Source organism: Syngnathus floridae, chromosome 7 (genome assembly GCF_059516105.1).
Source record: "Syngnathus floridae isolate MCC-2025c chromosome 7, RoL_Sflo_1.0, whole genome shotgun sequence".
Taxonomy (NCBI): Eukaryota; Metazoa; Chordata; class Actinopteri; order Syngnathiformes; family Syngnathidae; genus Syngnathus; species Syngnathus floridae.
Window position 1 is genome coordinate 11696049 of NC_142419.1, and position 26150 is coordinate 11722198.

General features: G+C 40.3%; 1 protein-coding gene across 8 annotated transcripts; it reads right to left on the minus strand.

Moving 5' to 3' along the window:
- On the minus strand, nucleotides 1-25689 carry usp2a (ubiquitin specific peptidase 2a). 8 transcript variants are annotated; one of them, XM_088381152.1, is made up of 15 exons: nucleotides 25493-25689; nucleotides 23065-23123; nucleotides 22255-22360; nucleotides 15690-16497; nucleotides 5826-5876; nucleotides 4967-5090; nucleotides 4739-4850; nucleotides 4522-4632; nucleotides 3308-3372; nucleotides 3127-3230; nucleotides 2722-2802; nucleotides 2567-2645; nucleotides 2291-2395; nucleotides 2057-2177; nucleotides 1-1350 (listed from the first exon to the last, which is right to left on the minus strand). In XM_088381152.1, the coding sequence occupies exons 4-15, from the start codon at nucleotides 16434-16436 to the stop codon at nucleotides 1266-1268; spliced, it is 1785 nt and encodes a 594-aa protein (XP_088237278.1). In that variant the 5' UTR covers nucleotides 16437-16497; nucleotides 22255-22360; nucleotides 23065-23123; nucleotides 25493-25689; the 3' UTR covers nucleotides 1-1265. The 8 variants fall into 8 exon arrangements, with proteins under 8 accessions (XP_088237278.1, XP_088237277.1, XP_088237281.1 ...); XM_088381151.1 differs by lacking the exon at nucleotides 23065-23123; XM_088381155.1 differs by lacking the exons at nucleotides 22255-22360; nucleotides 23065-23123; nucleotides 25493-25689 and adding an exon at nucleotides 17426-17544.
- Between the last annotated feature and the right edge of the window lie 461 nt (nucleotides 25690-26150).

Here is a 26150-nt window from a genome sequence, read left to right on the forward strand (position 1 = left end):
TGGTTTTGTGGAATTTTATTCATATATATCCATATACCATATTTACTCATTTTTGACTGCCACTGTTAAAAAGTGTATCATTACAACATCCTTTCAAGCATAAATATCTTTTTTCTTCTCGAAATCTGGTAACGAAACCAAATGAAAACAGTTATGGGTCAGCTTCAGCACCATTGAGTTGTACATTCTCTATATTGCATCAGGCTATAAAAATATACAGATCAATTTTTTGTCTTCTTTAAACATTCTTTCCTTGTTGTTCAATGGCATGAAACAGGAGAGGAAGATCTCATATGGAGTGATGAGGAATTAAGTTTTACTTTTATCGTATTGATGAATCCATGTCAGATGCCAGGTCATTCACTCATTCACACTTTGCAAGGATGAATAACAACCTTGTCAGAAAAAACAGTTCAGACATACAACACTCAGAGTGCCACCGGCCTCACAGTCATATTTAAAGCAAAATTAGTGAAGATGATGCTGTCAAAAACAAAGGAGTGATTTGGTGCAGTGGAAGTGGGCAGTGGGCTGACTATTCCTGTTACAGTCACAAAGTGAGGACGGTTTCAGCCTACTGAGGGGAGAACATGTGACTACTGGCGAAGGTAGCAAAATGCTTGTTAGGTCAGAGTTTGTTCAAGGTTGCAAATGCTTGCAAAACGTTCTCCAGATTTCCGCCAACAGTTTTTGTGATTTTTCTTGTTGCACATGTGACAAGAAAAGTACAAATCGAACCTTGAGCCAACCCTGACGAGAATGCAACTTTGCTGCCAAAACAGCAACAAAGATGACGTGCTAAAACGATTTTCCAACCTCAAATAACAACATAACAACAAAAACTCTCCAACGCAGAAAAGATCCCAAAAAACTTGCAAGTCATTTGAATGCTTTGAGGCAACCAAGAAAAAATAAAGGCGGTCAGGAGTTGAGCTTGTGGTGCATAGAGAAGACTTGGGAGATGGAGGTTCATGGGTTCCTCGGGTCAATGGGATTATTGCCCTGTGTCCGTCTAACACACACCCACACACACATACTAGACATACACACACATCTCTACCCTGGATGAAAACGGTGAGAACAGACAACGAGAGCAAAAGAAGGGCTGGTGATCACGTTCTCTTGTGTGTCCCTTCTCCCGCCGTCTCTGCTGAAAGGCAGCCTCCATCCTGGTGGATGCAAGCCTTTGTGCGCACGACGTCGCTCGTTTTCCATCCGACTGTCTGTCGAGAGTGGTGCTGCGGCCTATTGTCGCCTGCCAGGATTCACATGCGCGAGGAGGAAGCCAGCTCGTAGAACAAGACGTAGCCGTCACTGCTGCGCACTTGGCTGGAGGACATTGGCGTTACTCTGGAGAGGGAGAAGTGTCACCGTTTCATTACGTGGATTCCTGTGAATGAATAGCTAACCTTGATCCAATTGGCCATCTCTCATTGGTTATCTAATTCAGGAGTGACTCAAGTTTTAAGAATTTATGCTTCATGTATCGAGCCATTATAAATGTCACTGATCAACAGCTTCAAACACTATAGTTATGAGTAAATTTATTATTGGTTTTAATGATTAAAGCTGCACAATGTTGACATGACACAACCTGAACCATGTAAAAAGTCTCTGCCAAAGAAAAAAAAAGTCGTGCAGTTTGGACACAAGATGGCAGCAGATAGCTGTGAGCTATGAGCTAAGTTATTATGAAACAAGCCCGATATTCACAGCAGCTTGTGGCCCATGTTGGGAAAATTGGATAAAGTGCAAAAAAATGAATACTGTAATGAATACTACATACTGTACATCCCCACAAAGTAGCATCGACAGATTAATGTTGGATGAATAAAACTGCTTAACTTCGCAACTTTTAATATTCTCAAGCATTTTGGCATTTACTGGAGTGGTAAAACTTCCTAGGAATAGAGGGTGTGCAGAAATCGTCTTCACAATAAATCAAGGGATATTATTGCCTGAAAGATGCAAATGAAGCACTCTTCTTGTCATCACATGCTTCTTAAAGGTCTCTTTTTTTTTTTTTTTTAAGTCCAAAGTTAGAGTTCAAGCATACCTGGAGTCATTGAAAGTGTACCACTCCCCAGATGTAGGGTTGCGACAGTAGGCTGTGTAGTGACCCCCCATTGTCGTGCCTGAGTGGTTGGACACAGCATACAGGTTGTACACTGCATTGACTAAAAGACAACAGAAAACAAGGGCAAAAAAGTTTGGGTTTTTTTCCTTAAAAAAAAAAAAAATCCTTGAATAACAACTTTAGAGAAGTAGGCTATTTTCTTTACAAACTTACTGCTGTTTTCGGAGGCGAACTCTCGCAAGTCAAGATCCTTCATGGGGAAGTTGACAAAGGTTGACAGTTTGCTGGTTCTCCTCGCTTCCGAGAAGCGTTTGAGGTCTGCACACCGAGGAGTCAAGGAGGCATGTTTTCTGTCTTTAAAACACTTCTTTACAGCGCTGATGCCAAATATGATCTAACTATAAATTATTGTTAGTGGTATCACAGGTGTTAATCAATACACTTAAACATTTGATTTCAGGTCTAACTAAAAGTGTAGCAGAAAGATACGCAGAACTAAGATCTTGGGGAACTTCTGTACGGTGAACTTCTTGGTGCATCTTCTTCTTGCTTTGCACTTGTAGCACGTCTGTGGAGAAAACCAAACAATGCAACTAAGTATTGGCATAAAAGTAAGTACGACGCTGTTTTGTACTGAAACGCACCGGCTTCTCATCTCCATCGAGGACATCTTCTTTGGTGAAGAGCCGCATGCAGTCCATGAGGCTCACTTCACCGTAGCCCTTCTGGGTGTAAGCATAGATGCGTTGACATTAGCGCACAAACACACACAAACACACACAAACACACAAATACACAAAGAGATTCAGAGAGGAAAATTAGAGTTTGAAATAAGATGTCCTTTCAGATCTCATGAACAGTATTATTTTCAAATTTAAAACATCTCTGTTGGAGCTTTGGGGGTCAAGGAGTAAAGTTGATAGATGAGAAGTACCTAGGGGCATTTTTGTTTGCAATTCAATGACAAGGGTTTGTCTAAATGGGAGTAAGGTGGGGCACGATAATAAAACATCCCTGCACTCATTGTGTGGCATATTGAGTGTCCAAACCTTAGCAATTGGCAGGGACAGATCCCAGAAAGGGTCAAAGACAGTCGAGCAGAAACCACAATGGCTGCAGGTTAGAGAGCTCTTGAGCTGCCCTACAAACAAGTCTGAAAGAAAAAAGATTGCACACCTTAGCTTCATCTGCATTGGGCCATTGATGCTTGAATGATATAGTTCAGCTTACCAACGATTTTGCTGTCTTCCCTTTCCAGGTATTTACTCCACATCTTCTTCCCTTTCTCCTCGTCCCTGATCATGAACAATGCAATGCACCGTTAATGTCAGACTGTACATGGAATATTACATAGCCATGTAACCAAATGCAAAAGTCCTGCAATACCGTAACAGAAGCTCTGCCCTTCCAAACTCACTTTATTATAAATATATGTTATACATTTTGATAACAGCAGAGAGAAGTTGCACAGATTAACACTGACCCTTAAACTAGCAGTTAGGTAATGTATAATAATATCCAAAAAGAATTAGGGCATTAATCTGACCAGCGCAGACCCAGAAACCGACGTAGCCTTCAATTACTGCTCCGTGACACAGTTTGCATCATGTGTTACAAATACACACAAAAACTAACAAATGTCTACATTTCGCCTACAGCTAATTTTAAAATTTTGGATGCTAAATACTAATGAGATTAAAAAATTGAACTTTTGGAAGTTCCTTCTGAAACTCAATAGACAATTGGTATATTGTACATTAGATTTTTTTATTATTATTTAGGGCACACATTTATTTATTATTCAACAAGTTCCTGATTGCCACATTTAAAAAAAAAATCAACGAATTTCATTAATTATATTCAATATCAAATTTTCCAACTGAGAACTTTTTTTTCAAAGTAGAAGTATTATTATTATTATTGAAGTATGAAGACGATGATGATTATTATTACTATAGTTTTTTATTATGTAAGTGCCCCACTCGTCTAAACCAGTATGCTAGTTAATATTACGGTTGTGTAATAAGAATTGAGGGGAAAATGTGCCTGTTTTTATCCCCTTCAAGGGGCTACCATCTGCTGTTGACTGAAATTGATGTCACAATGCCCATTGGCTCAGTTTACAAATGACACGGATCACTTGTTTTTTGAAGTTTGGTCACATGACATTTGAAAGGCATTTTGACATCAATTTTATTTGTCAGCAGATGGCAGTACAGGACAACATGGCAGCCCCCTGAGATGGATAGAGCATGTTTTTTACCTTAATTCTTATTCAATAAACAGAATATTAACCAGAATACCATCCAGCGTGAGCACAACATATTGCAAAGAAAGTTTTGGATTTGACTTCCGCTTTAACAGGGCTCATGAGTGATGGACAAGATTGTGCCTCGTTGGGAGACAACATGCATTTTATGCTGGTTGTCTCTCACAATACTTACGGAAGGTGATCAAAATCTTCGACAGTGCCTCTCGGCCTGACCGTCACTCTGTTGACCTCATTGTGCAGGCCGTCCAGGAGGAAGCGCAGGAACTCTTGAGCGTCCTGTTGGCTGCAGAAGACAATAAATAATTCAATGCCAATGACCTCGACTGACTGCTTGACAAACAAGCCCACAGAAATACACAAGACAAATATGGGGGGAAAAAAAGCCTTACTTGTATCCCACAAATCTGGGAGCGTATCTCTGGATCTGAGTTTTGAATTCAGACGGACTGACAGCTTCACTGCTGGTTGACGACCACATGGTTTGTATCAGCTTGGCAAACTCTACCAACATAGACACAATAATAAAATGTAATCTAACTGCAAATGGAGAAACTGAAATCAAAGCCAGAGTTTAAGAGTGGGAACACGTTTCTGTCTGAGTTCCGAGTCTCTCTCACCTTCCATGAGGGCCGTGTTGGTGCGGCTGTTGTTGTTAAGGTCTCTGCGGTGCGAGTTGTGCAGGCAGTAGTCTCGCAGACTGTGTGTGTTGCTGAGACACTGCAGGATACTATTCATGAAACACTGCAAAAGAAAGCAAAATAAAATGTCAGATTTCCTTAAAGTTCGACAGTCATATGTTGTTGACCTGCTAATATTAACCAATCTGAAAATTTGCCCTCTATCAACAGGTTTTCATCATATGTTTTACAACATCTTTTTCATTCTTGAGTCAAATTTTAATGTAACTAGAGTGTGTTGATGTGAACGATGGACAAGATTTGTATTTTTCAAATTAACATGCAAAGTTCTAAGGAATAGATTTGTATTTTTCAAATTAACATGCAAAGTTCTAAGTAATAGATAATGGATAGCTGCTGGAACACCTAAAACCTGGACATTGATCCAGTTTGTGATAGATGGCATAAAATAAACACCTCCAGCCGCAATGTTCTCATGGAGACAAAAGTTTTCTACAGCATACACTGCTGCTGTGGTCACAGGCACAAAGGCAATATGCACTTTGGCAGGTTCAAACCGGTAAAAGGCAAAGAGAAAGAGTGCTCCATGGCCAAGAGTTCAGAGTGCTCGATGAGCTAACCTCACAAAAAGAGCAACACACAAATCCCATTTATTTTAGGAACCCTACAAAAGCCTGTTGCCTAGCAGATAGTCTTTCAGACCCCCCACTTTGGCGTGGGCGGATGTCAACAAAGCGATAACATATACCACACTAACTGCAAGTCTGTACAATTTCTCACTTTACTAGATACACATGTCAAATGATTTCTACTGTAAATGGAAGCTAGCTGTACTCACTGTGTTTCCCAGATTTTTCAGTCCAACCAGTCCCTGGGCACTTTTTGAGTTCTGGAAAACAACACACAGAGATAAGATCAGAACCTTGAAGGCATATTTATGATTTGACAAGTTTATAGTGTTTTCTTTTTTTTTTTTATAAATAAAACAATGTACTGTATTGTAATGATATATATAGTGAAAATAAACATTTGAATGATGTTTTATACATACATTTGTTTTTGGTAAAATTTTTTGCACACATATAATATTGATCATTTAATTTTATGTTCGAAATGCTTTGACGTATATTGCATTTTTTTGTAATAGAAATCTAATCTAAGCAATGATTACTTGAAGTCTGCAGCACTAGGCTTCAGCTTCTTGTGGGACAGAAAATGGATGGCAAGAGAGATGTCTAGATGTTGTGTTGGTAAATGACGGTTAAGTGAGTGATGCAATTGGGGGAAGGGAGGGGGGGGGGGGGTCTTTATACCCTCTCAGATTGCAGAATTCTGGTCATCAACAGAAAATACCAGAAAATTTCATAGCCTTGAGCAATTTCTATCCAGTAGCTCCAACCCATAAGCATTTTCAAAATGAAATCAGGATTTAGGCTTTTTTTTTATGTGTTGTATTGGCACATGTTCACAGTCTTGACAGAATGCAAAATTGTACAACTTGTCACATAATGCTGTTCAATTCCATTACACAAGTGCAGTTGTTACATAATTGAATGGCTGGAGCGAACACAAAGTCAGGGGGTGGATAAGGAATGTGCCCTGTTCTAAGACGCTGAGCTTGAAGTCACATTTTCAGGACAGACAACTACAGAAGCGTATTGTTGCCACTCCAGGAAAAAAAAAACACATAAAAACGATCATGTAATACTGTGAAAATTCTCATGTAAAAATGATCATAATACATTTGGAGCACAACACAATCCTCTTACTAAAATAAATTAAGCGTCATATCCTGACCACTGATGTTTGCAGTATGATGGTGAATTGTTTTCATGGTTGTCCACAGATGGTGGTGCGTGCATGGAGCATTTTCACCAAGCATTTGTGTGACAAGCCTCAATAAAGGCTCCATCATGGCAATCCTATTTGGACACCTTAAATTGTATTTCATAAGACACAGTACCCCATCAACACATGCACCCACAGATGCATGCTGGTTACACTGTGCTGACTGATGCCATGGCCAGATTGTGCCGCCTCGTCTTCTTGCTATTGGCTGATGCTAAGCCGAGCTGACGTCACAGGTAGGGAAAAAAAAAATCCCTGTTCTGTCTCTGTAGCAACGCTATTCTTATCTTTTTTTTTCTTTTTAATAGGATGCAGTGTTAGAGGACATTACAGTGAGGCGGCTGAGAGTGGAGTATGTGTGACGCAGTGTATGTGATTTACAAGCCTTCAATGGAAAAAAAAATTGAAGCTTCATTGGCATTAGACCAGAATACAAAGTAAATATTTTTTTATCATAAGTCTTATGTTAAGTGACAGAAAGAAACTTTCACAACATCACTGAGGATGTGTAATTCATGACATTGCTAATCTTTCTCAGTAATGTACGGTCAGAATTATTGCAGTTGTTACGTAAATTGTCATATGAACTAGGTCACTTTCAAGGTGAAACAAATCCAGCAGCTTTTACTAAGGTGATTGAAACTGCCTTTCAATGTTAATGACAGGATGTGACACAAAAGAAAATGCAATTACACTTCAATATCCATTTCCTAAGTAGCACGTCAAAAAGGATTGGGACATGAATGGAAATCGCTGGCTCTTGCTCTGATCCCAGCCAGTAGCATGACCATAATGACAGCTAATTCCGTTATGCAAATGCTCCAATGATTCTCAGACGTAAGCAGTTTAAAGCAGCAATAGTGTGTGTGTGTGGTGGATTAAACTCATGTACACACACTTTGGCTGTGGGCAGGGAGCAGTATTATCAGCAACATTACAAAATGAAAACCATGAATTATATCCCTATCATGTAAATAAACACATTTGTAATATGTGAACATACGGTCACATGATTAATATTTATTGCTTACATGGGTTTTCTTTAGGCTGTCTCACACCTTTGTGAAGACTCAAAATTTCCCAGAGTTGTAAATTGTTGGTTTTCTTTATGTGCCCTGGCCACCCAATTGAGTCTGCGCCACACACCTACATATATATCACCCATTCAATTTAGTATTTGACAGTGTAATACACTGTATACTCTGTAACTACTTTCAAACTACAGTTCGAAAGGAATGATGCATGGACAGAAAGATAAGTGATAATCATGACAGGGATCATATGACCTCACATTCCAGTAGTTCCATGTGAACAGGCAGATGTGTACATACTGCAAACTGCAGAGATGGCCCACCGGGAGACTTAATATAAATGCTTCATTCATAAATGCCATAAAGCACCCTGGGCTACTGCTGAACTACTTTAGAAACACGGCCCCTTTTAGCCTAAAAGCATTGGGAACAGAAAGGCATTCCAGGAATCAGGTTGAACGAAAATAAGGGGCATAACAAAATGTCCTTTCGGCCGGTACCCGACCGTGAAGGTATAATAAGTATAATCTGTCCAATCATTGTGCTCTCTTAATTCAAAGATCAAAATCTGCTGGAGGGTTATTTTGGAGTGGAGGAAATGGATCACAGCAAGGTCGTAGCAAGGTGTGTTCCCTCACATACTTTTTACAGTCAGCCTTTTTAATCAATGAATCACTTTGCTGCTTGGCTACGACTTCACCCACCAGTATGAAAGGAATAATAGGTGTACAGGAATAATCCAATAATAAGGGTAATCTACGCAAAGAAAATTAAATTGGTCTTAATTCCTTTTTAGTTTGAACAAAAATATTGAACACAGTTTTCTGGTTGCGTTCGTTATCCAGAAAATGTATTCACCCATCTATTTTCTACTTGCAGGTCAGCTAGAGCATGTACCACCTGACTTTGGGTGAGAGAAGGGGTACACCTTGGACTGGTCATCAGCTAAGCCCAGGATAATGTATTCTATTAATAATCACTAAATAATTCATATAATTCAAATATGCAATATTGCAGAAAATGTGCTCATGTAAGACAATAATTAAGATAATAAATTATGACAACAATAACTGATAGCTTGTTGCCATCTTGGCAAAACTGTGATCATGTGTAATCTAACATATTAAGGCAGGGATTGTCAACCGGTCGTCCGCGACCCTCGAGTGGTCTGTGGCGGTATTGCGGTGGTCCACGAAATTGGAAGTGGAAAACATTTTTAAAACTAAAATCAATATATTATTTGGACTTGATTTATATCCTAGCTAATTTTGTCAATCATTTACCCATCCAAACTCTCCAATAGACATACAGATGCAAATAAATAGCCTGTATAGGTCTATCCTCCTTTGGTGCGAAACGAAATAATATTCCGCCAAAGCTGTGTTCCCCGAGTGGCTTCGTTGTTATAATGGTGGTCCCTTGGACAAAACCGGTTGAAAATCCCTGTATTAAGGAACTAACAGGTGACAGTTTCCCACCTCTCTAACATGTTTGTGTGCAAAGCAAACAACAGAATGCCTCAGTCCACCTGGCAGTGCCCACCACCAACAGCGGATCGGCTAGCAAAACAGCATGAGACAGAGCAACAGAACAATCTGTTCTGACTTGCCTCTCTCACCTTGGCAGCAGGGCATGGTCAACAATATCTCTCTTCCCCTCTGAGGCTACTTATGTTGCTAATGTTAAGTCAAAACTCCCACGTGTGTACAAGTCACACTTGTGTGAATGTGCGTGCGTGCACATGAGAGGGAGCAAGTGAATGCTCGCAAGAACACTTTCTGGGAAAGGTGTCTTTTTTTACCCTTGAAAACAGACAGATGGTTGCATCAGGCATCGTATTTGTCATACCAGCTCGGCTCAACGTCTCACGCATTTACACAATTTCTGATGCAAGCAAGTAAAGAGCACAATCCTACTAAGAAGAATGGCTACTTTTCTTGGCCTTAATGAGTTTGCAGTATACTGCAAAACTAATCACAACACAGTACTTTAACACTTCATCAATGAGAAAGCGATAAATCATGTTATCTTTCTAGGCTAAAATTCCGACTGTATTAAGTATGCATGGCTGTGTTATTCATTTAAAAGACAGAATTACCAATTTGGAGTGAATGCAGTGTGCGTACTAGAAAATATGATGCCCAGGAAATACCCTATTTATTATTGGGTACGCACCATGCACCACATATGAAATGCAGCCACATTGCCTTGTGTGGTACATATGATGGATTGGATAATGAAATCCTCTTGCCATTCACAACTACTTACATGTGACTCTACTTGAAAGATGGCCATCGGGTAATAATGAATATCATTCGACTGTGAATCACTCCTAATTAAAAGAAAACTACATGCAGTGAACCTCGGACTATAGTTCAGGAAACCCTCATGGGGAAAAGCAATATTCTTTTCACATATATTTGGAGCGTTTCTCTTACGGCAGTTTTGTTACAAATTTGTTTAACAAATCGATGCAAATCATTTTGTGTGGTGTATGTTGTAAACCACAGGTGTCAAACTCAAGGCCCGGGGGCCAGATACGGCCCGCCACATCATTTTATGTGGCCCGCGAAGACAAATTGTGCATCAAATTCGTGTGTCATTACTAGAATTGCAAATTGTCTTCAGTTTCAATAAGATCTTTTTTTGTAAATACTACACCAGTTTTTACTCATCTGATTTGAAAACGAGTTATTTGTCAGTTTGTTTTGTAGCTTTGACTGTATATGAGGTGCTCATACATTTATTTGGGTTGACAGTCATAATGGCCCTCCGAAAGAAGCTATGACTACAATGCTGCCCGTGAAACAAATGAGTTAGTTTACGGCGTAAACTAAGATATTATGATACATTTCAGCTTATAAATATCAAAATCTCACAAATGTGGGTTATATTATTTTTATTATTATGAATCATATCATCAATAGGCAAATCCAGAGGTAAGACACAGAGTTGTCGATGCTTATCAAACAGAATGTAGTTGTTTGTCTCCAATGCCAGTGTCCCGTGGGGCTTGCTGCACATGTCCAGAAACAAACATACACGCACACTGTACACACCCTCATGTAGCTGCATGCACATGTCTCAGATAGGCAACCTCTCACACACTCACACACACGCCAGAGGGAGGACATAGCACGTTCCCCTGCCACGCTGGTTGTGGACAAGGGGAGGGAGCAGTGAAGGTGTTTGACAGTGCAGGGGGAGGGGCAGGTGCTCAGTGACAACAAAACATTAAGCGTGCCAACCAAGCTGAAATCACTGGCTAGCTCCAGAGGCCACACTAATATGATTTCACATTACATAACAGAAGCTGGCACATTTTCAACACTGCACTGCAACTTTCTTTTCCCTTATGACAATAGAGTTGTCAACCCCCACAATTATGTTTATTTCATCAAGAACAGCAAACAATTTCAAATTGACCCGAGGCATTTAAGTATATATCTACATTAAGCCAAGCAAAGGTTTGATTCATACAAATGACAAGTTACTATGTTAAACTGGATATATTTTATGGCAACATAACGTGTGTTAATTAGGCTTTTAAACCTTAACCAACACACTGACTGCACCCCAACAGTCAAATTTAATGCACCACATGATGATGAGATACAATATTAGACATTACGTGTTTGTAACATGAATGCTTCCACAATATAACTGCAGAGGTTACAAAAGTGACTCTAGCCAGGTGACACACAGTTGGTGACACACAGTTGGTGACACACCACTGGTGTCCCTCTGAGACATTTGAGTACAAATGTTATCAAGTAAACATGACAGAACATGTCCCTCCCCCATCTCACGAGATTACATTTCAGTTCTGTTATTGATCATGAATTAGAATGAATATTTATAGTACATTATATCATGTTTGGCAACTGCACATTTTACAATACACCAAAAGTATAAAGGAATCCCTGTTTTATTGATATATTTTTTTCTCTTTTTATGGTCAATGAACAGCAAGTAAAGAGCCTCGCAGATAAGAGCAGTATAGTAAGAGCAGTTGTAGTGTAGCCAGCCCTATGGTGAGGATTAAGCGCGGTTATATAAGCAGTGACCCGCTAGTGCGGGCCTACTGTTAGCTCCTGGCACCGTGGCGTACAGCGGCTTAACACAGCGGCTTACCTCTGCAAATGACTCACTTTAACGTTAACCTGACACGGTTTTCGGCGGAATGCATAACACACAAGCAATCGCGACAATGTGACTTTTATGAATGATCAACCTCGTAAAGCATGGATTTACTGATCCTCGCAACAAAACTGCTTGATTCGAACTAGAAAACCATTATTTACTATATATTTACTCAAACGTGGCGCCTTCACAAAAAAACAAAAACACCTTTGCACAAATTCAACGGACACGTTGTGTGACTTAACAAGAACGTAGTGCGTTCGTTTCTTACCTTGGCTTGGTTAATGAGGAGCCCCACGAATGCTGAGACCAGCACCGACCCTGACATGCTGCCTTTTCTCCGCATCTCTTGCTTAAGAAAGGGCAACGCGGCTGCCGGTGGTTCCTCGGGTACGGTCACCGTGTATGTCTGTCTCATGCTGGGCATGCTGAGGAAGAATGGAGCCGCGGCTCACAGACGCGAGTCGACGAGTGCCGGTTGTCTAGAACGCGCTTCTGCTGGCTGCAAAAACTGTCGTGTTCTGTCGCTCGCTGTCATTCATTAAAAGAGCAAAACGCCGAATGGATAGCGCTTCCAAAACCTCCTCTTTATAGTAATCGCACCTTGTGAATTTACGAGAGGGTGGGGGGGGAAGCACAATAGAAATAAACCACACACAAATCCGCTATTACTCCAGCGTCCACATAAACAGAGCACTATCTATGAATATGAATCTCATTCCGTTTGACAGCACGCTCGATCCGCCCCTAAACAGAGCCTGCCTACCACACGCGTCATCGCCCGCCCTCGGCCAAGCCGTTACGTCAGAGACCAGCTTCCTCCGCACTGATGTAAAGACCTCAGCATGGCTGGCTTCAGGCTGTGGTCAAAGACCACACGGGTATGGATTAATCACGGCAGACACCTACACTTAACCAACTCTGAGCAAGATGACGCATTAGCTTTTAAATTACACACAAAATGCAAGTGATCCTGTGTAGAACTTTCACACACTACTGAAACTCTATCTATCTATCTATCTATCTATCTATCTATCTATCTATCTATCTATCTATCTATCTATCTATCTATCTATCTATCTATCTATCTATCTATCTATCTATCTATCTATCTATCTATCTATCTATCTATCTATCATTGGATAGCAATAATATTTTTATGTCATTCACTTCCACCGCACCATAAAATTAGGATGTATGACCAGGAAGTAATATTGACTTATAATACAGGGTTGTTTATGTTTTGCAATTCTCAGATATATTCAAGGCAATTTTTGACAAATGATACTGTGTTTACGTACACTGCTAATTTGGGCGTCGTGTTTGTGTTCTTTCAGTGTTGTCACATGGTCAAATGACAAACACGTTTGACTGAAAATGAATCAAGAGAGCTTGGCAAAAAGCTATCAATCCCAAACACGTTTGACCAAAAATGAGTCAAGAGAGTTTGGCAATAAACTATCAATCCCAAGGGGCCAAGGTTTATCGTCAAATTTCATTTGAAAATCTACTGAATACATTGTAAGTTACAATGATTGCACAATTGTTGTGTCTGGGTAATCTTCAGGAGAGGACGTGTAGTGTTCCCAACAGGAATCTCATGTTACAATCTATTTGTGTGCACAACAAATAGACAAATATTTCACCTCCCTAAATGTAGGAGACAAGAATCTGCTCCACGGGAACTCCTATGTAAGAAAATATAGCATATATGGTATGCGTGATTCTTGCTTACGCCAGAGTATTGGAGCCAAAGATCTGAAAAGACGGCTTAACAAATAGGTCTGAATGAGAGTCTCTGCAATTTGATTTTAGAGGACAGATTTGGTACTCGTTTGCATTTTGTCAACTGAATTAGAAAACAACAACACATATACGTTGTAAGGTGCAACTGATGACTTTGTACTGACAATGGATTTTAAATCAACATTCCGTGGGGAACATTAAATGCTGACAAATGCTTTTAAACACACACGGGGAATGTGTGGGAGACTCCCAGGACAGAATGAAGTCTTCTGTGGAATTCTTCAGGAACAGAATGACGTATTCAGAACAAAGTGTGGAGCCTTAATAACAGATGGTAGTAAAATTTGATTTCTGGTGTAATCAATTATAAATTATACGAATTATTATACTTTTTGCAACACTCCCACGGTCTTGGAGTGTCAGACAATTTATTATCAGTCGATTTGAGGTTACAAAACCATGTTATAAGATAAAGACAATACAAAAGACACGCTCTGAGGCTTTACTCCCATGCCCAGTGCTCCTTCTGACGCAAAGGGTGGTTTGAATTTACATGACACATTAACTGTTGAGAATCTGGAGTCTATCATAGTCACAATCAGTCACATGAATGTAGAAAATGAAGCACTGAGTGAGAATAGATTTTTTTTCTTTTTTTTCCTCTCTCAGCTGACTGGATGCAAGCCAGGGACAGCAGGTTAATTGAAGACTCTAATCTTGGTTGTTGGTCTATATATGCCTTATAATTAAGTGGCAAACAGCCCATGAAGACAAGCGCCAAGGAAAATGGGTTGATCGATTGATCGGTTACATGTCACATGGGCCGGGGGGCACAATAACAGTAAGTTCCCATGACATGCTCTCAAACTCTTTTCACAAGACCTGCTAAGTTGTTAAGTAAAGATCATAAATATTTTATTAATTAATGATCCTAGAACATACTTATAAATTTAGCAATTATTTTGGTAATAAATATTTAGCTTCAACATTATAGGTGAATTGTTTATACTATCTTTTTGTTTTGTCACCCTGGTTGGACCAAGTCGTTCTCATTTAAAAGTGACCTTTTCTATGGAATATATGAAGTGAATTAATTTTGTTCAGCTGTAAAATAAAACAAAAATAAGACCAAAAACAACGTAAAACTCCTCATCTTTGTAAGAGTGTCAACAGACAGGAAGCAAGGAGGCAATCACAGCTCAATACTCCCACTAAGTGGCAGCTTGGAGTTATTGCGGCAATAGTGCTGTAACGTCTGCTTATTGAAATTTAAACGTGTGTACAATTAATTATAAATTCATAAAAGTCACATAAATATAAAGTCATGGACATGGATAGAAATAAATTTGAAATGCATGCTTTGCCTACATACATTTTTTTCAATTTACATTTAACTCAATAGTTATCACTTTTGTGCATTTTATGTTGCAGGCTCCTCTGCACTTTTTTTTTTCTCAAACTAAAACATTGCATATTATATTATGTATTCTTTCTCTCCTTCATTCTCCACCCACATTTACTTTTCTCACCCCCCTTCAAAGATGAGGACTACTATGTGCAAATCAAATGTACCTCAGAGGAAAGTAGGTTATGTGTTTTCTGCCCTCGAAGAAGCTTGGGTCACAAATAGAGAGTTTAAAGATGACGCCTACAGACTGAGCTCATCGGAGGTGTGAGTTAGCTAATTGCATGAGGTCAGAAGAAGTCCTGGGTTAAGAGGTCATTTGTTCCCAGCCACTTACTCTACAAAGCCTTGAACAATCACAATAGGTTTGCAATCGGATTATCTTGTTGTTATTCAGTTGGCAACCCAATCTGATCTAGTATTTCAGTTGTTCTTTGCCTTCAAATTTACATGACTGTACATGTGAAGACCTCAGTATCATCAGTGGATCATTTCAATTCAGTGTGAGGAAGAAAAAGGGTGGTCCTACCGTGGAGTCCCGAGTGGAGCGACCTACTCCACTCGTGCTTGGCTCCCACACTGAAGAACTGTGTAATCTGCTGCTGCTACTGCTGCTGCTACTGAAGCCTTCCTTAGTGGAGCTCCATGAAACGGCCTCCTGAGTAGTGCTCCGTGGTGGGCCCGGTGAGTTAGTGCCATAAGTGTTAGCCACCTCACTGGTCCGAGAGCGACAGCTCCTCGAGGCGCTGGAGGAGGAAGATGGGCTGGCAGCGGAGGTGTCATTTAGGCCCAGAGCAGCCAAGTCCCTGGTTAGGTCACTCTGGGATGATGATTTACGTCGATTAAGCGACATTCTGGAGGCCACCGGTGATAAAGAGAGGTAGCTGGACTGCGGCGAAGAGTAAGAGCTGTACGTTGTGTAGGCTGACCCCCCACTAAGTCCAGAACCTGCATAGCTCTTGACAGGGGTTCGACTGAGGCTTTCACTGCGGCGGTTGCTGCTACTTCCAAGGATGTCTGTCCGTGGGATGACACGGCCCCGGTCTGGGTCCAGGGAGGTGCTGTAGTTCCGGCTGCGAACCGTGGAGCTGCCGAGATAGCTGGAAGAGGTGTAACCTGAGGACGAGGTAGTGGAGGCAGGGGACTTGTAGGAGGACAACCTGTTCCGCTCACCGTAGGAGCTAAGGCTTGAGGTTAAGGGGGAGCTGTAGGAGCTGTAATGGCTGGTGTAGGACGGGCCAGCATAACGCTTGGCAGTGGAGGAGACGTGGGACATGGTGCTGGTGCTGCTGGGTTCTCAGCCACAGGAAAAAAGGGACTGTGGAAGACTGCATTGACTGCAGGCACAGCAAACACACAAAAGAGGGATTACTTTATCTGCTCCTCTTAAATAAAATATATATTTTTAAAAAAATCATTTCAGCTTCTCACAAAATGTTAATTTGATGAAATTGTTACAATAAAGTATCAAATGGAAACTTACACACATTCTCGTCATTTTTTTGAGACAGCCAAAACTTATTTCATTTCAACGATGCCATTTGCGCACATAAAATCCCGAGGCGTGTCACTGTTGTGAATTACCTCCCATTGCGTCACTTCAAAAAGTGCTACCGAATAAAGTCCCGCAGACTTCCACGGAACAGCCTTGCGTCTTAATGCGAAGACATAAGACCAGAGCCCACTCACGTTTTTTTTTTTTTTTTTTTGTGTTGAACTGTCCGTTTAGTTTCTATTCATATAATCATTAATACTATAATTTATTGCACCCATTGGGTGTGTGTGTAAATGTGTGTGAGCTCCACTCCTGATTGCTCCGAAAACTCTTTCTCAGTTGAAACAAACAATATTCTGATGTAGTCATTAAAATCAACAGTACACGTAATTTGTAATTCGTGCAAATTAAAACTGTCAATTTGAGTAAAAAGGTCGCGTGTGATGACGCGTGAAGACAATTTTAGTCTGGATGGAGACGAGTGTGCAAGACGCAAAGAAACCAAAGACAACGTTAAAACCATCATGGACGTGATGGCTTCATATGGCAACTAAACAATGTCACTTTTAAATAGATTTGTTTTAACTCCGCTAATGACTTCAACTGGTAATATGTCTGTTCAAGCCGAGATGATTCTATTAAGACTATTCTTGAAACTAAATGTACTAGAATAACCGATACAAATGTACTGATATCAGCTAAAAGTTTCTCTTGATGTATTCGTGTTTTAAAACACATTACAGCATATTGACCCTAAATTTACCTCTTACCGTATGGCTCCCTCATACACACTGACTGCTGCACTAAAATAAAAAATAAATCTGTAAACGACGAATATATTTAGATTGGCCTGGTCGTCATGTGGGAGGAGTTGCACACAAATGGGAAGACCGTATGTAGCCTGTGCGCATGCATTTAACACAATAATGACCAAAATATGGCGGTGGGCGTCACGATCGGATCGAAATTGGCATGTCACAAATTGTTATTTTGATAATTCATGAGTCAATTATTATGGCGATGAATCTGTGTAAAATGCATCATGAGGCACCAGCAAGCAGCTGCTCATTTAAAATCATTCTCCATCTTGAAGTAAGGGATGCATGTGGAAACTAAAACTAAAGTAAATTAAGATGATCGTTTTTTGGCTGTCTATACATGATTGTGAAAATGAAAAGGAAAGTGATACTCGGGCTGTTCACATTTTTTAGCTGAAAATGTTTAGTGCACTTTAAAATAGAACCATGCACTGTCAAAGAAAACCAAAAAGGGATCTGGGAATAACTTTTTTTTCATCCACAAACTTTGGTCTTACGACATGCTTTAATGTTGATGGAAATAAATAAGTAAGTTATGATTGCTTTTTCAATGCTGCCATGAAACCAAGTTCTGTCGTGCGTGGTTTGTATGACAGAAGGCCTGGATTACCAATACTACGCATGCATGTCAAGTAGGCCTACAGAAAGCAAACAGTGGGATCAGTGTGAGGCTACTAATGCAGTTTGGAGGAAAAAAAACCCCAATATTATTATTTCTTCAGTTTTTCTTTTGATTTGCTAGATTTCATCAAAGAAAGGTAGCTGTGATGACAAGCATAGCGCTGTAAAGATAATGGTACAGAAAATAGTCTGGCTTCTCAGTACAATATGTGAAATGTATTCAATTAAATATCCCAGCGTCAATAAATAAACTGTGTGAGGTTTCACTGCATGTAAATGAATCCACAAAACTAAGAGAAGATCTGTGGAACTGAGAGCCAAGTAGGAAAAATCTCATGAAATCACATTCAGTGTCCAAAATCAAATAGATAATAAACATAATATATAGTAATGTCTTCCAATTCTCCATTTGACTTCTCGTGAAATGCAAACACCTTCCACACTTATTGGTATGCCCTCCCACAGCTTCAATGGGAGAGTCCAACATTGTTTGAAGGTGAGGACCAGCCGCCCACTCCTGTTGCTGCTCTGATCCAAGGTTGGCTCCATGTGCAGCAGCATTTGAATAAATAAAAGTATCTGGTGTTGCTGATCCGTGTTGAGTTCATTGTGGGAGGCTCCTATTTCTTCTATATCTTCCTCAATGTGTCCTAGTACTGCATAAAATATCCTTTCATGCTCTTTTGGCAACTTGCCTACTCTCTGAGTACACCTACAAGCAGTAGTTCTTCCCAAAGCAACTTTCTTTCCTAATAGGTGTCTGACGCTTTCTCTCTCCTCTCCCCTTTCTTAGGCTTTCTCTCGAACCAAATGTTTATCAATAATTCAGAAATAGAGTCGACAGGCAGGTAGCATTCTGGTGATAAGCCAACATTTACTAGGCTATGCTGGCGATTGTGTGGAATACTTTTTGACAGGTTAAAATCTACAAGAACTTGGCATCAGCGACAACCTAGATTTTCAAAAGCAAACAAATTGAATATTCTTCAATGGCCGACATCTCAAACGAATAGAGCAGGCTTTTCAGTTAATGAAGACAAAAGTGACACACCAGCTAGCAGCCATTCAAATTGTGAGCATCTCCAGGTGAAGGAAATCAAAATGTGCTGATAGACTCCAATACTGATGCATTCCTTAAAATGAGTTCGTTTTATGTATAGTTAGATAGTTCCTCCCGTTCCTATTGGAACATTGGACGACAAGTTCCCTCCATTTGCACTGGTGACCTTCTTGCTCCATGCCATCTCTCTCAGGTCTTCCTTGGCTGTTTGTCTCCACGTCTTCTTTGGCCACCCTCTCTTCCTCATTCCCCCTTCTAGCATCCACACTCTCTCTTGGCAGTCGGAGTACGTGCCCAGCCATTCTCCTTCTCCTGTCCGAGACTATGTCGGACAGTGGTGCTACCCCTGCTCTTCTCTTCACCTCTTTATTAGTGATGTGGTCTCGCCATGAGATCCTCAAGATGTATCTGAGGTGATGCTTGATGTCTTCATCCACGTCTCGCAGTCGTAGGTGACTGTAGGGATGACCACTGACATGTAGAGTGCTGATGGATTTTGACGTCCAGATATTCCAGAGGCATTGGAACACTTCTGCTATTTATGTTTACATTGTTACAAATGTCCAAATACTTTTGACACCCTAAAATTAACTTGTTCTGCGTGTGGGTGTAGATAACAGTCTATTTACCGTTAAATTAATCACCTCACCTTAATCGCCTGTGTGATATTTTTAACAATTTTTCATTTGTTTTTTTATGTATGCCAGGAACACTCCTGCTATTTATGTATACATTGTTTCAAATATCCAAATACTTTTGACACCCTAAAATTAACTTGTTCTGCTTGTGGGTGTAGATAACAGTCTATAAATTAATCGCCTCGCCTTAATCGCCTGTGTGATATTTTTAACAATTTTTTATTTGTTTTTTTAGCACCAAATAATACAAAATGAACAGAAATAATTGGTTATCAGTAATCGGGGGTGGGGATTATGTTTGACGCAAATAACCTTTTATCTGACAGTCCAATTGATTGATGGAATGTCCAACTGATTGATGGAATAATGGATAAAATAATCCATCCATCAATTTTCTGTTATTATCCAAATTTGTGTTACAACAGGCTAATATAAAGCAGTTGGACAAGCACCTGACACAGTCAAAGAAAAAAAACATAAGTCAAAATTTAACAAAGAACGATATTGGGATTGGGGGATTTCTAAAAGTTTGGCCATCAGGATCAGTTCGAGAACACGATGGATTTTCCTTTTGAGATGAGAGTAGCCAAGGAAACAACAGCACACAGACACACTCTCTGGATACTTGAGTATTCTCATTCGTTCAGCAAGTTGGTAGCTTCCATGACTACCTTTGTGTTTTTGTTTTAACAGAGTTTCTGTTGACTCTTTAACAGACCAATATATCAAATATATCATCAGTAGGTGAATGAGAAAACATTTGAGTACAAAAGGTAGAAAAGCACTATACAAGTGAAAGCTCTGCCAGTTTTCACTTTTTATTTCCTAATCACAACCACATATCAGGACTACAATGGCAGCCAAATAAAATAATACAGTTCACTGGAGCCTATCTCAGCTGACTTTGGGCACTAGGCGGGGACACCCTGAACTGGTCACCAGCCAATCGCAGAGCACAAATAGACAAACAACCCTTCACACTCACATCTACAGCCGATTTGGAGATGTCAGTCAGCCTACCATGCATGGTTTTGAAATGTAAGAGAAAACCGTAATAACCAAAGAAAACCCATGCAGGCACGGGGAGAACATGCAAACTCCACACAGGAAGTTGGGCCTCAAAACAATCGTGGCAGCTAACTTGACTTTGAAGACTGGCCTGAAACTAAATGATGCATGCAATTTAATGTTTCCAGTGCAGTGAGCACCTGGACACCACTTATCTACACCCCTGATAATAATGATAAAAAAGAAAAAAAGTTCTGATGATAGCCTCTGAGCTGTGCAGGGTTCAGCTCTGACAAGTGTCTAAATATATTCTGAAATGTGAGCAGGACATTGCTGAGGCCACCCTGACGCCTCATTGCTTGCTTTCAGTCATCAGCTGCATACTGCTTCACAATCTTGGCTTTGCTACTTGATCTCAAGAGCCACAGGCGGACCCGATCCAACTATTCCCAGCAACAGTTTCAACACAATGCAGCGTATGTATTTAGCCCTTCTCAAGTCTAGAATGAGCTGGTTATGACTTCAAGTGAATCAAACTGAGGGCAAACTTAAGTTCCAATACAAAGATCTTCAAAATGGACAAACATTTGACAATAAACATTAGCGTCAATCCATCCGTCCATCCATCCATCCATCCGTCCATCCGTCCATCCGTCCATCCATCCATCCATCCATCCATCCATCCATCCATCCATCCATCCATCCATCCATCCATCCATCCATCCATCCATCCATCCATCCATCCATCCATCCATCCATCCATCCATCCATCCATCCATCCATCCATCCATCCATCCATCCATCCATCCATCCAAGTCAACACGACCACATAAGTGAGCGAATTGGTTACAGTTGCCCGACTCCATTTAATTCGACTTCTTTCTATGGCCTCTGTTTTCAAGCTCATTGCAAATCTAGGGCAGCAAGCTGTCAAACTCTACATGGAAGCAGGCTCAACAAAGTTTTGGTATTCTCCCGGAAACACAGTGCTCGGCGCAATTAAAAACCAAGCAATTTGCACAGTTGCGGATGTAAACACAGCCAAGTACATTTTCATAGTCATTTTAAAACATTTATCAGGCACTAAACATTTTTTTCTTCCATGCATGGAAATTGTATATACAAGTCTCCCTTCTTCATGTTAGTGCATCACTCTGTATTTCCTTTTTAGCTTTGTATGCAGAAAGTGCGAATCAGTAGACGGGTATAGCTGCCTGAAAATGTTGATTTCCAATCCAATACTCACTGTCCAACCCATATTTTAAAAAGTGGAACATGGTCAAATTAAGGTTAAATTTAAATGCATTTTGAAATGTCTCATTTCACTGGCGTTAATGCTGCAATTTGATTTTCTTTAGACATATATTGACAGTACTCTAGTACATCATGCACCATACATCCAGTGAACTGACAGAATGTGTTAATATTTAAAATCATGTGTGTGACCTGGTTACCTGCCGTAGCAGTTCCCATAGACTGCGAAGGCTCCTGGGCTACTTGCCCTGCTTTTACTGACCCACAATGTCCACACACTCACAGGCTTTGTGACACTGATCCCACCTGAGGAAACATAAGGACACACAAACAAGGCTGTGAAGCAGCAACATATACAAAGTTTAGACCAGGGTTATTTCCTCTCAAGTGACCAAAATTTAATAAAAATACATCTCATATTGTCATGGCAATGGCGCAAAAATGATGGTATGGAACACAGAGGAAAATTTATTACAGCTTGATAGTTATTTCAATGTTGTGTCTCCGAGACAATCGGCCACCCAATCAAAATAGATTTGTCATTTTGGATCCCGGCCCTTATTTTGAAGAATTATTACAAAGACCCACTGTTTTCATCTTTGTGTCTCTCACAACAGGCTCAGCAACTATAAATGTCTATTTATGGCTAATGACATACAATGTACTTGCATGCCATGCATGTATCAAATCACCATAAAAGTGCAAGTATAAAGTTCAGGTAAAGACAATTCCAAGACTCCATTGGAAAAAGTTTTAGAATATGGCTAAATATTATTTTCAAGACTCATTCCTCCACCAGAGGTAGAAATCATTTACTTTCACTATTCAGGGCATGAGCATGTTAGGGGTCTATTGTTAGGCTGGAAAAACTAAAGAACTTTTGAAGATAATCCCTCATCCTCGATTCGTTACTGTGCTTTGTTCGGAAGACGTAGCCAACAGCTGAGAAAAACAGGCACCTAAAACAACAATAACTATGAAATGAAAGCATTGCTGTATTAGGTCCTCACCGTTGTTGTTCTGAGCGGTCCGACCAATGGGCAGATACAGGGCTGCTGCTCGAGAGGCTCTGGCCCAAAGAGTGTGAGAGGATAGTATGAGCACAGTCATCCAGAATGCCAAGGATCAAGTTACAGAGCTGGTAAATATAGCAGACACCTATGACCTCGCCGGGTCACTCAACACTCGGACGCATTCCAATTTGCTTTTAAAGAACCAGCATTTCTCCGTATTCAAGTCGAGCTGGGCAAACAAACAAAGATGCCCACTCTGCTAAAGTCAGCAGTTCACAGGAGATACAATTCAATAAGAAGAGTCAGCTTGCGGCAGTAAATAATGCCATGGTATTGCAAATCGCATAACTGCTGTATTTGCACTGAACTCAAACTTCACACCACTAAGTAAAATGCGATAACACGGACAGAAGAACAGTGGAGCCTCCAAAGCAGAACATAACTTGTCTGCTGGTTGGCTTCCAAGTCATTCAAATTCAAAACAAGTGTTGCCATAGGAAGTAAATTAAGTGAATGAATGTACCGAGCATGGCTGCAGTGTGTTCACACACCCCTCTTGCTCACTTTTTAGGAAATATGAAAAATATTTGATAGTGACAGCCCTACTACAGGCTATATAACTCTCTTAAGATGCCAAGTTTTTGAGCTCTAAGTTTTTAAATTAATAAATTATGTATTTGTATATATATTAACAACATATACTAAATATAACAAGATAAATATGTATATATTTAAAAAAAAATCCACCATTCATTTTACCTGTAACCTGTACAACTTTACCATCTTATGGACGTAGCTATGTTCAGAATTAAAGATCTATACCGTATTTTCTGGACTATAAACTGCTACTTTTTGCACAAGCCAGTGCGGCTTATCTATGGATTTTTTAGGATCTTTATTATATTGTATGATGGAAATTAAACATTAAAACACCAGCGGTTTATAGTCCAGTTCGGCTTATTTCGGAACAAAACAGGATTTCCCCCTAATTTTAGCTGGTATGGTTTATATTTGGGTGGAGGTTATAATCAACAAATTACAGTAGTCACATTCAAATGTATGATAAATTCTTATTAAACTGACTCAGCACACACCTGCAAACATTTAAATATGTCTTTCAAATAAAGTTTGGATACTGTGGTGGTCTTTTTGCTCTTTTCGTTTTTCAGCAGAACCTGAATGATTTATGCACACTGAATGGTATTTGGACATATTCATAAATCCTTCTAACATGACTAAGGCTCCAATTTCAGATGAGAAAAAAACAGAATGATGCTGCCACCACAATGTTTCACTATGGATAGATATTGTGTACTTTTGGTGATGAGCCTCTTGGCAGTCTACCTGACCAGATTTATTCTCTTCTTCAGTTTTGGATGGAAATCCAGTTTCTAATATCGTTGAAGAACCCTAAGATCTGTCTGACTCCAAAAAAAGGCAGAACGACCTAAGAACATCATGAACTCTATTTGGGATTAATCAGATGCACTATAAATTGTGGCAGCCATGTGCTGGCTCCCATTTAATTTAATCTTGAATGTGATTGGTTAATTGTGAACACAGTTGCATCAAGAGTTATATTTTCCATCGATCTGGAAAATCCATACTGGAGGGCCTGATTCAAGATTCAGACCACATAGTTTTTTGAGTGAAATCCGACTATTGTGCTACCACAGAGAAGAAATGACGTGAGTGGAAAAGGACGGTGGCAATGTGGTGAGCAGGCACTGGACTCGGTGTAATGTTACATGGCACACGGAAAGAAGATGGCACAACATCGCCTGCACTACAATAAGCGAACAATCTACAACATGATGATGACTAGTGCTCGTTCAGATTAGTCCTGCTTGTTGTGACGTCAATTCTTGCCGTAGTTTTGTAATGATTGCAACTAATTCATGAAGAACACATTTACTCGAACGTACCGGCTAATATCAGACTAGGGGGGCGGGGAAGGTGGATCGTGTGCGTCAGGACTCAGGATTTAATGCAACCACATACAGTGATGGTTCACGGGTTAGAGATTGACTGAACACAACTATTACCTATTGATAACGCGGCTCCCGGGGTATCTTAGTAACTAGCGTTAACTTTACTAAGCCACATCCTGTTCTATGTGCTAGAATCACGCATCACCATCTTTCAAACTGAAGCCCTTGACTGAACTTTAATGGCACCCAAAATTGCATTTGTAACCACTCAGGGAAAAAAACCCAGGCAAACAATCGCAAAGTGCTGGCGCACCGATTTCGACGATTTTCAGAACTTTTTGACTTTTTTGAGTATTTCATCGGCCGTATTTCATGCAAACGTTTACATGTGAGGTCTGGAAGGTTAGGAATTCATTTAGCAACGTTTCCATGGTTTTCAGCACTCGGTTTGGACGCCCGCTTCTATCGGCGTGATGGTAACCGTATTTACTCACCCAGCAGTGGGAGATGCGACGGCAGTAAAACGCCCCCCAAAAGTAGCTCGTTAGCGGGATTGTGCTGATTTCTTCGCCGTTACATAAGTTGCAGTGGACGCTGGTGTTGGACGGAAGACCGCAGTGCTGGGCGTTTAATCAACCCTATGCTGGAATCCAGTCGTTTCTTCAATGCAGTTAGAGTTTCAGCAAGCAAGTAACGGAAGGTTCCCTTTAACTGTGACGTCACTCTGACAGCGTAGCTTAATTCTGATTGGTTAAGATTTCTCGGAAAACGTCACGAGTCACGGCGGCGGACCGCCCCCGACTTGGTCGTCATGGAGATGAACGTAAACATTGCAGATTTCTTTCACTAGAAAATATGCTGCATTCAGGGTTTCAAGGAAAGATGATTGAAATGTATCATTATGTGCTGATGGGGTATGTTTTCTCCCAATACATGACGTGAGTTCCAGCTATGATAATTTCCCAGCGAATTTTAAAAAGCGGATGTTAAAATCTGAAGAATTTAAATTGTTCAATTAATCTTCATCTGCTAATGGTGGATAATGTGTTTACCTAAGATTGTGCCCTGTGATTGGCTGGCGACCAGTTCAAGGTGTACCCCACCTGCCATCCCAAGACAGGTGGGATAGACTCCATCACCCTCGTGAGGATA